At 42.1% G+C, this 14,766-nt stretch overlaps 1 protein-coding gene across 6 annotated transcripts in view; it reads right to left on the bottom strand.

The window, feature by feature from the left end:
* Positions 1-14,766, bottom strand: part of PPP2R3A (protein phosphatase 2 regulatory subunit B''alpha) — a 193,813-nt gene that overhangs the window by 100,554 nt on the left and 78,493 nt on the right. For all 6 annotated transcript variants that reach the window (XM_015132061.3, XM_028843433.2, NM_001257608.1 and 3 more), the window contains 2 exon segments: positions 11,335-11,438; positions 3,215-3,317 (listed from right to left, as the gene is read on the bottom strand). In XM_015132061.3, coding sequence (XP_014987547.1) covers positions 3,215-3,317; positions 11,335-11,438 — 207 coding nt within the window.

Genomic DNA, 14,766 nt, shown 5'->3' with positions numbered 1-14,766 from the left:
CGTCAGGGTAGGGTCTGCACAGGAAGAATTCACTGTATGAAGCTTTCATGAAAAGACTCCATGTAGAGTTGTGGGCAGGATGAAGGGAGCAAACAAGGGAATAATGAGGCACCCAGAGACCACTGACAGGAGGATACTGTTATAGACCTGAGGACCAAAGTAACAAGGGAAGGAGGAATGTCTAGTAGGCACTAGGACCATGGACAAGGGGCTGTCCAGCAGAAGCTGTATTACAGAGAGATATAGTTACTGTGCCGAGGCAGACAGCAGGGAAGAAATACCAGCTTTTCTTTCCTCTGTCCTCCCAATTACTGGCAATGCTTCCCATTGCCCAGATCCAACCAGAAGCTAGTCAGCAAGAGAGCCCCACAGACGCAGTCTGTAGGGTCAGCAAGGCCAAGAATGGATTGAGAGAGTGAGGATGGAGAGCAGATAGAGAACTGGTAATAAAACCTAATGTTTTATTACAATGTAGTTCAAATATTGAAGATTTGAGATTTCACAAAACATAGGATAATGTTGGATATTATCAGGTAAAATGGTCTTAATTAAATGCCAAAAACTATTAAGAATCTTCGTTCTCATGAGTATTTTTTTGAGGGGAACAAAACCATGTAGCAGATGAGTCTAAGGATAATCAAAGTCATGATGCAAATTAGACAAGCCCAAGGGCCCTGAACATAAAATAAAATCAGAACCAAACTTCGTATTTTAAACATGGAAAATTGTTACTATAATTTAAAATCTATGTACTATGGTGTTATTAGGCAGGGTAGCGGTTATTATTGGGTGGCAGTGACTGAGATGGAGCATGATGGGCTTTGCACGTGCTGGTAATACTATTTTTGGATCTGTGTGCTAGTTATATGGATATGCCCACATTGTGAAAGTTCATTGACTAAGTACACTTGTAATTTGGGTGTTTTGTGTGAGTATATTTCAGCAAAAATCTTTTTAAAAAATCATGGTGCGGTGAGGCGCCATGACTCACGCCTGTAATCCCAGCAGTTTGGGAGGCCAAGGCGGGCGGATCACTGGAGGTCAGGAGTTCGAGGCCAGACTGGTCAACATGGTGAAATCCCGTCTATACTAAAAACACAAAAATTAGCCAGGTGTGGTGGCAGGTGCCGTAATCCCAGCTACTTGGGAGACTGAGGCAGGAGAATCCCTTGAACCCGGGAGGTGGAGGTTGCAGTGAGCCGAGATCGCACCATTGCACTCTAGCCTGGGCGACAAGAGCGAGACTCTGTCTCCAAAAAAACAAAAAACAAAACAAAACCAAAAAAACATGGCAGCCATGAATACAACTTTAAAAAAACCTCAACTATTTCCACGTGTTTTATGCCCTTCTTTAGTATACATACTAAGAACTAACAAGGATTTACTGTAACAATGATGCATATTCAACAGGCAGGAAAAGCTTATCTTAGCTTCAAAGAATTTGTGATCTGCTTAGAAAAACCAAATATGTAGATACGAAAACAAGAATATTAACAAGCAATATCTCAGGCTATGAAGAATGCCATAGTAGAAACAGATGCAATACTGATATGTAACTGATTCCCATGGGAAGGCCTAGATAGAAACACTACCCAAGTGGGCTCTTTCTGTTGGACATCTCTTTCTCTCTAAAACCTTAACAAAGGTCAACTAGGCCAAATGACTGTGGACCCTGAATTTAAGCCTACAATACACACAGTGCCATAAAAGCCATGAAGATTTTGAGGTCACTTCTCTTCTCTGCCCTGAAGTATTGAGTAGGGAGCCCACTCCTACCTGAAAGGGAAGAAGACAATACAAGGAAGGAGAATTGAAGGCAGAGATAGGGGAGCATAAAGGAACACGGCAGCAGGAGATTTCTGCCGAGTAGAAGACCTCTTAGTGTCAGTAAAAAGAAAGAAGTCTGTGGGCGACAGGAGCAAAGGGACCCTGCTGTCTGGCAACACCCTAGGGAGGCAGCTAAAACCTCAAAAGAAAACAGCTGTGTGTGCATCTAGTCAGACGGGCCATAGGTATCTTCACCAAAGGGTTCTGGGGCTTGACACATGGCACAGAAGCAGCAAAGATCTCTGGATCTGAAGGGAATCTTCTAGCCAAAGATGGCTGATGTCTCAGCAGTAACTCCAAACCCTAACGCTTTGGTACCGTGTAATACCTCAGAACTGTGGCACAGCTCCAGGCTGAGAAACCTCAGGAAGGTCTGCGGTTAAAAATATCCGCCAACCTGGTAAATGAGGGCTAATGTGAGAAATTCAAATCCAGAAACTTATACTTCTGATAGATCTGAGGTTTATTCAGGCCTGAGACTTATCCTTATTTTACATGTATAATATATGGATATACAACACACAGAGTTTAAAATTTCATACACAGAAAAGGAAAAATGAGAAGTACAGTGCCATTGTTTTATCTGGTTCCATCAGTGAAAGCTGCTCCCTGTAAGTGAGTTTTCTAGATAAATACATATAGAGTCTATGCTACTAAAATAAATTACTAATACCAGCTGAAATCTGGTAATGGGATTGGGACTACTGCCATTATCCTAAATTACTCCCAGACTAGAGTACATTTAGAGCTTTTGTGTCTTTTTTTTTTTTTTTCTCTCTTAGTGTTTCTTACTCTCCTCACTACCTTTGTAGTCTGGTGGCAAATGTCTTCGCAGCTCTCCGTGCACTTGATTCTAGTTATCCTCTCTCCCTTCTCCTATTCTAATTTTCTGTTTCAAATATATCTTGGGTTGAAGAATCAGGAAACCAAGCATTTAAAAACTGTACTTAAATAAAGAGTCAGAGGCAGTGAGTGAAAACCCCAGCGTTCGTGAGAGTTATTCCAGTTACATCATGACCTTTTCTTTCTTTCTATCAGGTTCTTAGCTATGTTCTACACTAACAGAGAAGTTATCTTCTTGCATTCTATCATTTCAGAAGGCGCCTCAGTGATTGCTGTGGGTGGGCAAAAGGGTGGCTGAGTAGCCCCTCTCCTCTGCTTCAGTGGGAGTAGCCCTGAAGGAGTAGCTCTTCTACTACTATGGGTTCTGTTTTAGATGTCATTTAACGAGAGGATCTTGCTGCTAAAACAAGTTTGAAAACCACTCTTTTAGAAATCTGATCTCTAGATTTGTGTAGCTCAATTGACATGTTATAGTTGCAAATTTTAAACAAAATTACTGAAACTCCAAAATTAGAACCCATTTTCAAAAGGAAATGAAAATTACCTGAAGTAGAGGGATGAAATCCTCCTGTTCTAGAGAGCTGCAGTTGGGCTTTGCTAGAAGACAGATGAATTTAGAGGCATCATCATGATGGTTATTCAGCAACCTATAAAAGAAACAACTGCTTAGGAAGATTAGCTCCTCTGAACAAACAATGATGATAACATCAATAGTTAATTTCAGTTTCATCTGAAGGCCACTTAGATCAATAATCAAGTAAGGAATTTATTAATCAAAGGATATTTTAGAATGATGAGCTGTCTATGACATAAGGCTGGATGAGTACTGAAGCCTATCAGACCCTCTTCCCTTCCAGTGGTCTAGCATGAAGTAATAAGGCCTTGACCTTGATGGTACAATGGAAACAGAAAGGAAGGAACAGCTGTCTAAAACATTTTCAGGAAACATTCCTCAGGACTCCAGTTACCTCATCTAGTATTCCAAGCATCCAATGGTTCAAGCTAGAAACTTGGGAGTCGTCATGAACTTCTCCCTTCCTTTTACCTCCACACCTATCAACTACCATGCTGTTTCATTTATACCAAATTTGCCCCTTTCTGTCTCCCACTGCCAATATCCATTCTTAGGCTCTTGTTTGTTGCTTGATATTTCTGAATAACACATTTGATCACGTCACTGTCCAAGTTAAAATTCTTCTGTCAAGTAGGCTAAAGTCCCAGGTTTTTTTTTTTTTTTTTTTTTTTTTGAGACGGAGTTTTTGCCTGTCACCTAGGCTGGAGTGCAGTGGCACAATCTCAGCTCACTGCAGCCTCCGCCTCCTGGGTTCAACCAATTCTCCTGCCTCAGCCTCCAGAGTAGCTGGGACTATAGGTGCATGCCATCACGCCTGGCTAGTTTTTGTATTTTTAGTAGAGATGGGGGTTTCACCATGTTGGCCAGGATGTTCTTGATCTCCTGACCTCGTGATCTGCCCACCTCGGCCTCCCAAAGTGCTGGGATTATAGGTGTGAGCCACAGCACCCGGCCTAAAGTCCCAGCTTCTTGACCTGACATAGAAGGGCCTCCAGAATCTGATCCTACCTGCTCATGTCCCCTTCTCTTAACCATTCCTGCACTTGTGGTTGCACAAATGTTCCATGCCTTCTCACACCAGGTATTTGTAAATGCTACCGTCCTACCACAATACCCTTTTCCCTTACTTCACTTTCCAGGAAATATCACTGGCCTCCTGTGTCCTTTCATGTCCTTATTATTTCTGTCATGGCTGTTCCACAGTAGCATAACCTTATTGGAATAACTCTTTTTTTCCCCCAACTTTTATTATAGGTTCAGGGGTACATGCAAGGGTTTGTCATGAAGGTATACTGAGTGATGTAGAGGTTTGGAGTATGAATGAATCCATCTCTCAGGTAGTGAGCACATACCAATAGGTAGTTTTTCAGCCCTTGCTCCCTCCATCACTACCCTTTCTTGTATTCCCCAGTGTCTACTGTTCTCATTTTTTTTTTTTTTTTTAAATTTGAGACAGAGTCTCGCTCTGTTGCCTAGGTTGGAGTGCAGTGGCACGATCTTGGCTCACTGCAAGCTCTGCCCTCTGGGTTCATGCCATTCTCCTGCCTCAGCCTCCCCAGTAGCTGGGACTACAGGCGCCCGCCACCACGCTCAGCTAATTTTTTTTTTTTTTGGTATTTTTAGTAGAGATGGGGTTTCACTGTGTTAGCCAGGATGGTCTCGATCTCCTGACTTCGTGATCTGCCTGCCTCAGTTTCCCAAAGTGCTGGGACTACAGGCGTGAGCCACGCGCCCGGCCTGTTCTCATCTTTATGTCCACGTGTACTTGATGCTTAGCTCCCACTTATAAGTGAGAACATGTGGTATTTGGTTTTCTGTTTCTGTGAATTTGCTTAGGATAATGGTCTCCAGCTGCATCCGTGTTACTTACAAAGAACATGATTTCATTCTTTTTTGTGGCTGCTTAGTAGTCCATGGTGTACCTGTATCACAATTTCTTTATCCAGTCTACCACTGATGGGCATGGCATGTATGTTGATTTCATGTCTTTGCAATTGTGAACAGTGCTTCCATGAACATATGGGTGCATAAGTCTTTTTGGTAGAATGACTTATTTTTCTTTGGGTATATACCCAGTAATGGAACTATTGGATTGAAAGGTAAACTCTCAGTTCTTTGAGAAATCTCCACACTGCTCCATGGAGTTCAGCCATGTCCACCTCTTTAGCGAGACTGGGGAAATTTCTGTGGACTATATCCTCATATGTTTTCCAAGTTGCGTACTCTTGCTCCTTCTCTCTCAGGAATGCCAATGAGTTATAGGTTTAGTCTCTTTACATAATCCCATATTTCTGAGAGTTTTCATTTTTTAAAATTCTTTTTTATTTTTGTCTGCCTGCATTGATTCAAAGGAGTGGTCTTTGAGTTCTGAGACTCTTTCCTCAGATTGATCTGCTCCTTTATTAATGCTTCTAGTTGTATTATGGAATTCCCGTAGTAAATTTTTCCATTCTAGAAGTTCAATTTGGTTCTTTCTTAAAATGGCTGTGTCATCTTTCAACTCTCGGATCATTTTACTGTTTTCCCTGGGTTGAGTTTCAACTTTCTCCTGTATTTCATTGAGCTTTCTTACCATTCAGATTCTGAATTCTGTCACTTCAGCTGCTTTAATTTGGTTAACAACCATTGCTGGGGAGTTAGTGAGATCATTTGGAGGTAATAACACACTCTGGTTTTTAGAATTGCCAGAGTTCTTGTGGTGGTTCTTTCTCATCTGTGAGGGCAGGCGTTCCTTTATCTTTTGATGTTGCTATCCTTTGGATGGAGTTTTTTTTTTTTTTTACTTTATTTCCTTTGAGGGTTTGACTGTGGTGTAAGCTGAGTACAGCCAATTGGCTTTATTTCTGGATGCTTTCAGAGGGCCAAGGCTCTGTATGGGATCTTTACTGTTTTTTGTTTTTTTTTTTTTTTAAGACGGAGTTTCGCTCTTGTTGCCTAGGCTGGAGTGCAATGGTGTGACCTCGGCTCACTGCAACTTCTGCCTCCCAGGCTCAAACAATTTTTCCACCTCAGCCTCTGGAGTAGCTGGGATTATAGGTGCCTGTCACTATTCCCGGCTAATTTTTAGTATTTTTAGTAGAGATGGGGTTCACCATGTTGGCCAGGCTGGTCTTGAACTTTGACCTCAGGTGATCCACCCGCCTTGGCCTCCCAATGTGCTGGGATTACAATTTTCTCTTTCTTGAGACAGAGTCTGGCTCTGTCACCAAGGCTGGAGTACAATGGCGTGAACACAGCTCACTGCAGCCTCAACCTTCTGTGTTCAAGCGATCTTCCTGCCTCAGCCTCCCAAGCAGCTGGGACCAGAGGTGCATACCATCATGCCTCGCTATTTTTTTTGTAGAGACAGAGTCTCACTATGTTGCCTAGGCTGGTCTTGAACTCCTAGGCTCATGCAATCTTACTGCCTTGGCCTCCCAAAGTGCTGGGATTACAGGTATGAGTCACTGTGCCTGGCCTGTATGGGATCTTTATTTGTGGTCAGAATTCTGTACTGGGTTTTCTCAGGCAATTCATGCTAGAATTTTTTGGTGTTGTAATTCAAGCTGTAACCCAGGAGATAGCGTTTAATAGTAAGGGCTGCCAGGTAGACTGCAGGTTAGGGGTATGTCTGTGAGTGGTCTGTTCATGCAGTAGGTCAAGGGCGAGGGATCCCTGGGTAAGGCGATGCTGCCTTGGCTGTGCAGCTGGTGTGGTGCCCACAGCCTAGGTTTTTTTGGCCAGCAGACAGCAGTGAGAACTGCCCAGCTTGCGCTTCCTTGACAGGGTCTCCTGGTTACTGCCTAGAATTTGGCCCAGCCAGCTAGTTTGTCACAAGACTTCTGCACCCAGATCACTGGGCTATTAGGTGTTCCAGACTGTCAGGTTCCCTTGGGGAGAGGCTGCGGCCCAGTACCTGTGCCAGCCCATCAACCCATGCCTCACTCTTCCCAGTGCTCTGAGAGTGAGGGTTCTTCCTTCACTTGAGTTCCAACCACAAGTCTCAGCTTGGCACTTCTGGACTGTGCTCTAACCCTGGGGGCCTGGGACCAGGCCCGTAGCTTTGTTCTCTGGCTCCTTGAGGTGGAGCGCCAGCTGTGCTGGGTGCGCCAAAGTGCTCCCAGGCCACCAGCAAAAGCGCTCCATTGGGGGCCACTGGCAAAAGCGCTCTCGCAGGGCAGTGGAGGCTGTGCTGTGTGCCCACTCCTATGGGTGCAGTCAGACAGGGGCCCTGGGAGGGGCTGGTGGACATGGGAGTGAACGGATCAGATGTGCCCTGGTCCTGTGGGAAAGACAGCCCTGCTCTCCAGGTCTGGTAGTCAACAAAGGTTAGAGCCTTAGAGGAATATGGAGAGCCTTGGGGGAATAGATGCTTACGGTTGTGTTTTGTTGCAGCTATTCCCATGCAAAACCCCGTGGGCTCTGTACAGCCTTGAGCTCTGTCTCTGCCAGCTCTCCAATCTGTTTTCCCTGCCACCTCAAATGTCAATGGTGGCCGTGGGATCTCTTGCAGCTAGGATCCCAGAGGTCCACAGTGAGGGTGGCCTGCTCTGCAGTTACTTCTTTTACCCCTTCCTTAGGAGCCATTCAGAGCCCATGCAGTGTTCTCAGTTTCCTCCCTCTTCAGCCCCAGTGACTGCATCATCTCTCCACTGACTGTCAGTGCTTTCTATTAAAAAATCTGTCCAAAGTATGCTGGTTTACTCGATATTTTGGTTTCTCTTGGTAGGAAAGGGAAGCTCTTCCTGGCTGTGTCTTCTTGGCCATCTTCACATCTTTGTCTTTTTTTTTCTTTTTTTGGAGACAGGGTATCATTCTGTTGTCAAGGCTGCTGTGGTACAGTCTCATGATCATAGCTCACTGCAGCCTCAAAGTCCTGGGCTCAAGCAACCCTCCCACCTTAGCCTCCTAAGTAGCTAGGATTACAGGTGCAAGCCAGTACACATGGCTTGGTGTAACTCTTTCACTAGACTGTAAGCTCTCTACAGGGTATAAAACTGTGTCTTACTTTCTTTGTATCCTAACCACCCTCAAGGCCAGAACACAATACCTGGCATATAGTTAGCATTCAACAAGTGATTAAGGAAGAAAAATAAGAAAATGTTTTTGATCAAACAGATGTATACTTCATTTGTGCTTATTAGAGCTACAGTATGATTTTTATACTTATTCTCCTTACCATTCCTCAACATGCTTAAGGCTCCTGAAGTTAAAAAAACACGTGTTTCAGAAAAAGATTCCCGCAATAGATGCTAATAGGAACCACCTCCCAGGATGAGAAAATGGGTGGGATGATCACAGTAGAAAAACAGTGAGGTCTTTCAAAAGAACTACTTTTATATATAAAACAGAATAGTAAGATACAGAAATAGCAGAGACATGACAAATGAGAGCTACTCTGAGAGGACAAAGTAAAATCAGAAATGGTCTTTTGCTATGAAATAGAAAGAAAAGGTGAATTATAATTTTCTATCAATGTTACTGGCTGGTCAACTCTATGGCAGGAGAAAAGATAAAAGTCATGAAAGCTAAAGAATGAAGGTAAGCATAGCTATTCTAAACTAGTATCTTTCAGAACTTTTAGCACAAAATATTATTTTGTTAATGGACAAATGACACATTTAGATGAAAAGATAAAAGAAAGAAAAGCATTAATAAAACTGAAGCAACATTATTGATTCCATTTGAGATGAGTTCTGCCCAAAAGCTGATACTCTAGGACCTCAAAAAGAAACGCTATGGAGCAGTGTCTTTCTCCTAAAAATGTCCTGACGAAAGATGTATGTCAGAGTATAGACGTGAAATGGGCACTGGCACAGGGAAAGGAAGTGGGATAGAACCCTTTGGAGGAGAGATACTGAGGCCTCCACCCCATGAGCAGTCTGACATGAGGGAAATTATTTCCCTATATTCTTATGATTTCTATATTTCACTTTTTTTGTAAAGATTATGGAGAGCTACTGGAGCAAGTCAGCATATATATGTATTCTCCAAAATGTTTTAATTCTGTATCATTACCTGTTGGCAATTTTTTTGTATTTAAAAGTTTTAATATACTATACTTGAGCCCACATTGCTTTATACAAAGGGTGCAATTTGTAGAAAAAAAAATTTCAAAACTAAACACGTCTTCTCCAAGGTCAGTGTGGTAACCCACACCACCACGCTTAGCTGCTTAGTCTCCCAAAATAGCCACACTCGGGGCTCCCTTAAAGCACCCTGGCTTTTAAAAGACATTTTAAGAACTCAAAGATGAGTTTCCACTAGAGGGCACTCAAATCATTTTAATATCTGACTGTAAAATAACAGTTTAATTTAGAGACACACTTAACTATTCATAGAATTTTTCTGATGAAAAAAAAAGATAGGGATAGTTGCTTGCGCTATATAACTTCATAAGCAATTTTCCTGCAGTTAATCAAAATGGAGACTTGTACTTCATGTCTTTCCCCTGCTTTTTGCGTTTTGCAGAAATGTCTTCCTTACAGATAAAATTTAAACAATTCATCTGAATAAAAGAATACAGCTGTTGTGGTGGCGGCTGCTGATCTATTCACCAACATATACTCTTTTTAAAATTTTTTTAAAGTTTTTAAGTTCCAAGGTACATGTGCAGGATGTGCACATCTGTTACATAAACATGTGTCATGGTGGTGTGCTGCACCTATCAACCCATCAGCTAGGTATTAAGCCCAGTATGCACTCGCTATTTTTCCTAATGCTCTCCCTTCCCTCACCCCGCCTCCTGACAGGCCCCAGTGTGTGCTGTTCCCCTCCCTGTGTCCGTGTGTTCTCATTGTTCAGTTCTCATTTATGAGAACATGTTCCATCAACATACTCTTTAGTTCTAACGTAATGTATGAGGAACTTGGTGAACTTGACCTGCTGCTAGATTTTTAAAAGTAAGAATACATTTATTTATCACCTACTATATTCTCAAGTATTACCCTATTAAGGGCTTTTAGCTGAAATGAAGAAATCAGAAAGAATCTGTCTGTTCAATCTGCTGCTATTGTAGGTTGACGTTAAATAATAATAACAATAGGTGCGTAGCATTTCCCAATAGTTTACCAGGAAGGATATTTAGCTCAGAAAAGGCGAGAAGAACATGCATAACAAGGGTGCTGATCAGTTAAAAGAGGCAGAAGGGGCAAGCTGTGATACTTAGCTAAGATGTATAAATATACCAAGAAATAACTCCTAAAGAAGAAAGAAGGGAGAAAAAAGAGATAAAGAAGAAAGATATTGGGTTTGAATTCAAGAAAATTTGTCAGAATATTAGAATCCAGGAGAAGCTTGATAAATATACTACTCCTTTGTTTACTTAACTGGGGCTTTCAAAAAGTAATGATTAAAATCTATTAGAATTCAGTATTTCTAATAAATCAACTAGATGTAATTCTAAATTAGATCATATGGGAATGAAAATGTATTTCTCATGTGACACATCTGATCTGCCCCCCTTAAAGGGGAGTTCTTATTTGCTTCTATTTCACTGCTGCTGGATTCAAATCCCGAGACCCAAATTTAACAAGTAAAATTGGCTGGGTGTAGGGTTCACACCTGTAATCACAGCACTTTGGGCAGCCGAGCTCGGAGGATTGCTCAAGGCCAGGAGTTTCTGACCAGTCTGGGCAACAGAGTGAGATCCAGTTGCTATAAAAAATTAGCCAGGTGTGGCAGTACATGCCTGTAGTCCTAGCTACTTAGGAGGCTGAGGTAGGACGATCACTTGAGCCCAGGAGTTTGAGGCTGCAGTGAGCTATGACTGGGTCTCTGCACACTAGCCTGGGTAAAAGAGTGACACTCTGTCTCAAAAAAACAAAAATAAAAAACAAACAACAAGAAAACCCAAGTAAAACTTATCAAATAGTTTTTAAAGACAGATTTCTGCAGATCTGCTTTACCGTTTTTTAAAGAGGTTAGATAAAGGCTTGTGGCAAATAACTTGTGTGTGGGTAACAATGGTTATAAATCATTGAATTTTCTTTGTTGATATAAAGGGTAAAGGGAAAATGAATAAATAAGTAAAGTAGGTGACCTTTAGAAAGCATGTCATGACGGTCACACAATTCTTTGCCTAGCCGCAGAGTGACTGCTCACATACTTACTTTCTCCACATGGCAATGAATGACTGTGATGTCACAAATCCTGTCTTCTCTCCCCCTGCAGCCCTGAACATGGGGGCTTTCCAATAGAGAGGACAGCCACAGACCTGCAAATATAAAACACATACAGGGTAAGCCAAGAGGGAATGAAGAGATGACATGGCCAAAGAAAAGGTCTTTGTGGCTTTTACCCTTCATGCCACAGTGGCTGGAAGAGCCCTCAGGAGAACAAAACGGGAGCATAGGCAAATACATCAACTAGGGTAGATTCAGAGAGAGGCCGAGGGGAAACAAAATAAGAGGAGAGAACATGTTTAATGAAGAAAATGGAAATCCATTTACGTTTTCTCCAACTTCATTTAAGGTGATTCCCTCCTCCAACCTGACAGCTAAAGCAACCAGCATCCCTTCCCACCATTTTTTTCTTTCTGTTTTGAGACGGAGTCATGCCTCTGTTGCCCAGGCTGGAATGCAGTAACACAATCTCAGCTCACTGCAACCTCCGCCTCCTAGGTTTAAGCAATTCTCCTGCCTCAGCCTCCTGAGTAGCTGGGATTACAAGTGCCCACCACCACACCTGGCAAATTTTTGTATTTTTAGTAGAGATGGAATTTCACCATGTTGGCCAGGCTGGTCTTGAACTTCTGATCTCAAATGATCCACCTGCCTCAGCCTCCCAAAGTGCTGGGATTACAGGCGTGAGCCACCACACTTGGCTTACCACTCTTAGAAATTTACTACCTTCTAGAAAGAAAAAGAAATGACTGAATGTCATAGTTGTATATATGTCCTTCGTTCATTCCAAACACAGCCACCTTTATTACTTGGTCACTTGGTGTTAATATTCCACTACCTATCTCCTTCTCTCTCCTTTGCCTATTATGTTATTAAGTCCTAGTTTCAAGAAGAACCAGAAAATCCTAGACTGCTCAAGAAAACAGCTATCATATCTATTTAAATGGTTCTAATTCAGGTAAAAGATGAAAGGTAAAATGCTATCATTTATCTATTAGAGGCTACCACAAATGATTACAAAGCCTTAGGAAAGAATGGGAATGAAATAAAACAATTTTAGTACCCTAAAAGGTACTGATTTTTCTCCATAAAAAAGCTCTTCCTTTCAATTAAAAAAAACTGAAGGAGAAAAAATTCTCTAGGAAAAAGGGAGGTAAATTTAGTAAGAACTCTCTTTCTTATGAGAGTAAAATGACAATTTCTTTTTAATTGAAAGGAAGAGGTCCCCAACCCCCAGGCCATGGACACATGGACAGGTACCAGTCCGTGACCTGTTAGGAACTGGGCCAGACAGCAGGAGGTGAAGGGCGGGTGAATGAGCAGTACCACCTGAGCTCCACCTCCTGTCAGACCAGTGGCAGCATCAGATTCTTATAGGAGAGTGAACCCTATTGTGAACTGTGCATGCAAGGGATCTAGGTTGCGCACTCTAAGACACGCTTGACGATCTGAGGCAGAACAATTTCATCCTGATGCTATCCCCCACTCTACCCACATCCATGGAGAAACTGTCTTCCACAAAGCTAGTCCCTGGTGCCAAAAAGGTTGGGGACCACTCCTATAAGCAACAATACAATCCTTACTACTAGCAAAGATAGTCTCCAAATCATCTCAATTTCTACATACACGGAAAACATATTCCCAAATGTGGAACTCTTCAACAAGTCACATTTTGTTATGAGATAAATATATCATTATTCACATTAGACCCAGGATCTGTTGCACCCTCATCATTATACAGAGGAAAAGCCTCTCCTCTGGAGGAAGACTAGATGTGCATCCACATTAGGCTTAGGTGAAGCCGCTCCTGGTGTGAGGCCTCAGTGCACAGGGGACCCCCACAGGAGCCTGAAGAGTACCTAGTCTGACATTAGTTACCCTGAAAGAACACCCAGGCTGCTGGGTTCATGGAGATAATGGAAGGCAAGATTCAAGACAAGGGAGGTAAGGACAGGGCAGAAATAAGAGGTTGCTGCTGCCGGGGCCACTAAAGCATGTCTGCAAACAGAGTAGAATTTAAGATTTTTTAAGTCCAGAGGTTGAATACCTCATACCTCCACTGGGGTCAAGAATGAGGGAAAGGTGTTGCTTAGCAACCATGTGATTTTGTTTATTGTATAAATAATGATTGCCAAGGTACAAAGCTCACAATTAATATACTTTGGCTGTATAAGCTGTTGAATCCATTTTCCCCAATCCCAGACTCTCCTTTCATGCAGAATGGTGGTTTGCCAAGAAAATGCTCTTAGACAGTCTTAGTGATAGGCTAGTGGCAACCACTAGGAAAGAATCGTCTGTATCATGGAGGCAGGGTGAACGAGCCACAAACAGAAGGTGTGTGGAGACGCTGGAACTGGCTTACCAAAAGTGCTTCAAACTCCCACCATTAGAGTCACTCATGAATTTTTCAGAATTGGAGGGATCAGGAATCTTCTAACTTCCTGATCAGAAACACTTCCAGGGGCTGTGTGCTTACTATCTTCTGTGGGGTAACTTCCACTAACTAAGCAAATTTCATTCTCTTATGGTCTTTTCTCCAGAAGACTCCTGTTAAAATGGATATACATCAGCTCAAAAGGAGGAGTAAGTCTCTGAAGGTTAATAAACTTATTATGACCCAAACGCAAAATCCTCAGAGACAGGGTATAGAACAAAGATGTTCTGAAGTAGACTGGAAAAGGTCAGCCTATTGTTCTTATACTGGGGTACAATGAGCAGCCAAGTGTTAAACAGCAGGAGGGTATTACGCCCTTGGAAAAATGACAAAGGGAAAAAATGGGAAAGGCAGAATGGTCAGGGCTGTGGACATTACACTCTGACTATTAAAAAAAACTATGCTAGCCTGCATCTGCTTAAAAATCAAAGATTTAAGATCAAAGGAGCCAGGAGATCAATAAGAACTTAAACAGTAAATGGCATTAATCTGAAGGCAAGAGAATGGCACTTTTATTAACGAAAAGAGAACAAGCTTTTTTTTTTTTTTTTTTTTTTTTAAAACAAAGAAAGAGAGTGGATAGCAAGTGGGTACACACAGAAATACAGAAAATAGATTTAGGAAACTTTAAGAGGAGGAGGTGAGAGTCAATATGTGGTAATGAAAGTTGCTGGAGCAAAGAAAACTTGATTAACACCTACGGTTTGATCTAAGAATGGCCAACAAAACAAATAATCCAAAGCAAGGTTGTCTAATGATACACACAGGAGAGGATGATTACCCAATATTTGTAATCTTCTTTTAACAATTTAAGATGTCTCAGGTTTATAATTTCATCTGGCCCTCAGGTGATCCTCATGTAGACGAGGGCAGTTATTTTTTTAATCCCATTTTGCAGATGAAGAAATTCAGACACAGAGAGGCTACCTTCCAGGCTATAGGTGTGATGGGTAAACATGGTGCTATGTCAGCCAGAAGACAGGAGC

Source organism: Macaca mulatta, chromosome 2, assembly GCF_049350105.2.
Source record: "Macaca mulatta isolate MMU2019108-1 chromosome 2, T2T-MMU8v2.0, whole genome shotgun sequence".
In the NCBI taxonomy this organism is placed as follows: Eukaryota; Metazoa; Chordata; class Mammalia; order Primates; family Cercopithecidae; genus Macaca; species Macaca mulatta.
The sequence above is the reverse complement of the archived record's forward strand: the minus strand, read 5'-3'. Positions and strand labels throughout refer to the sequence as shown.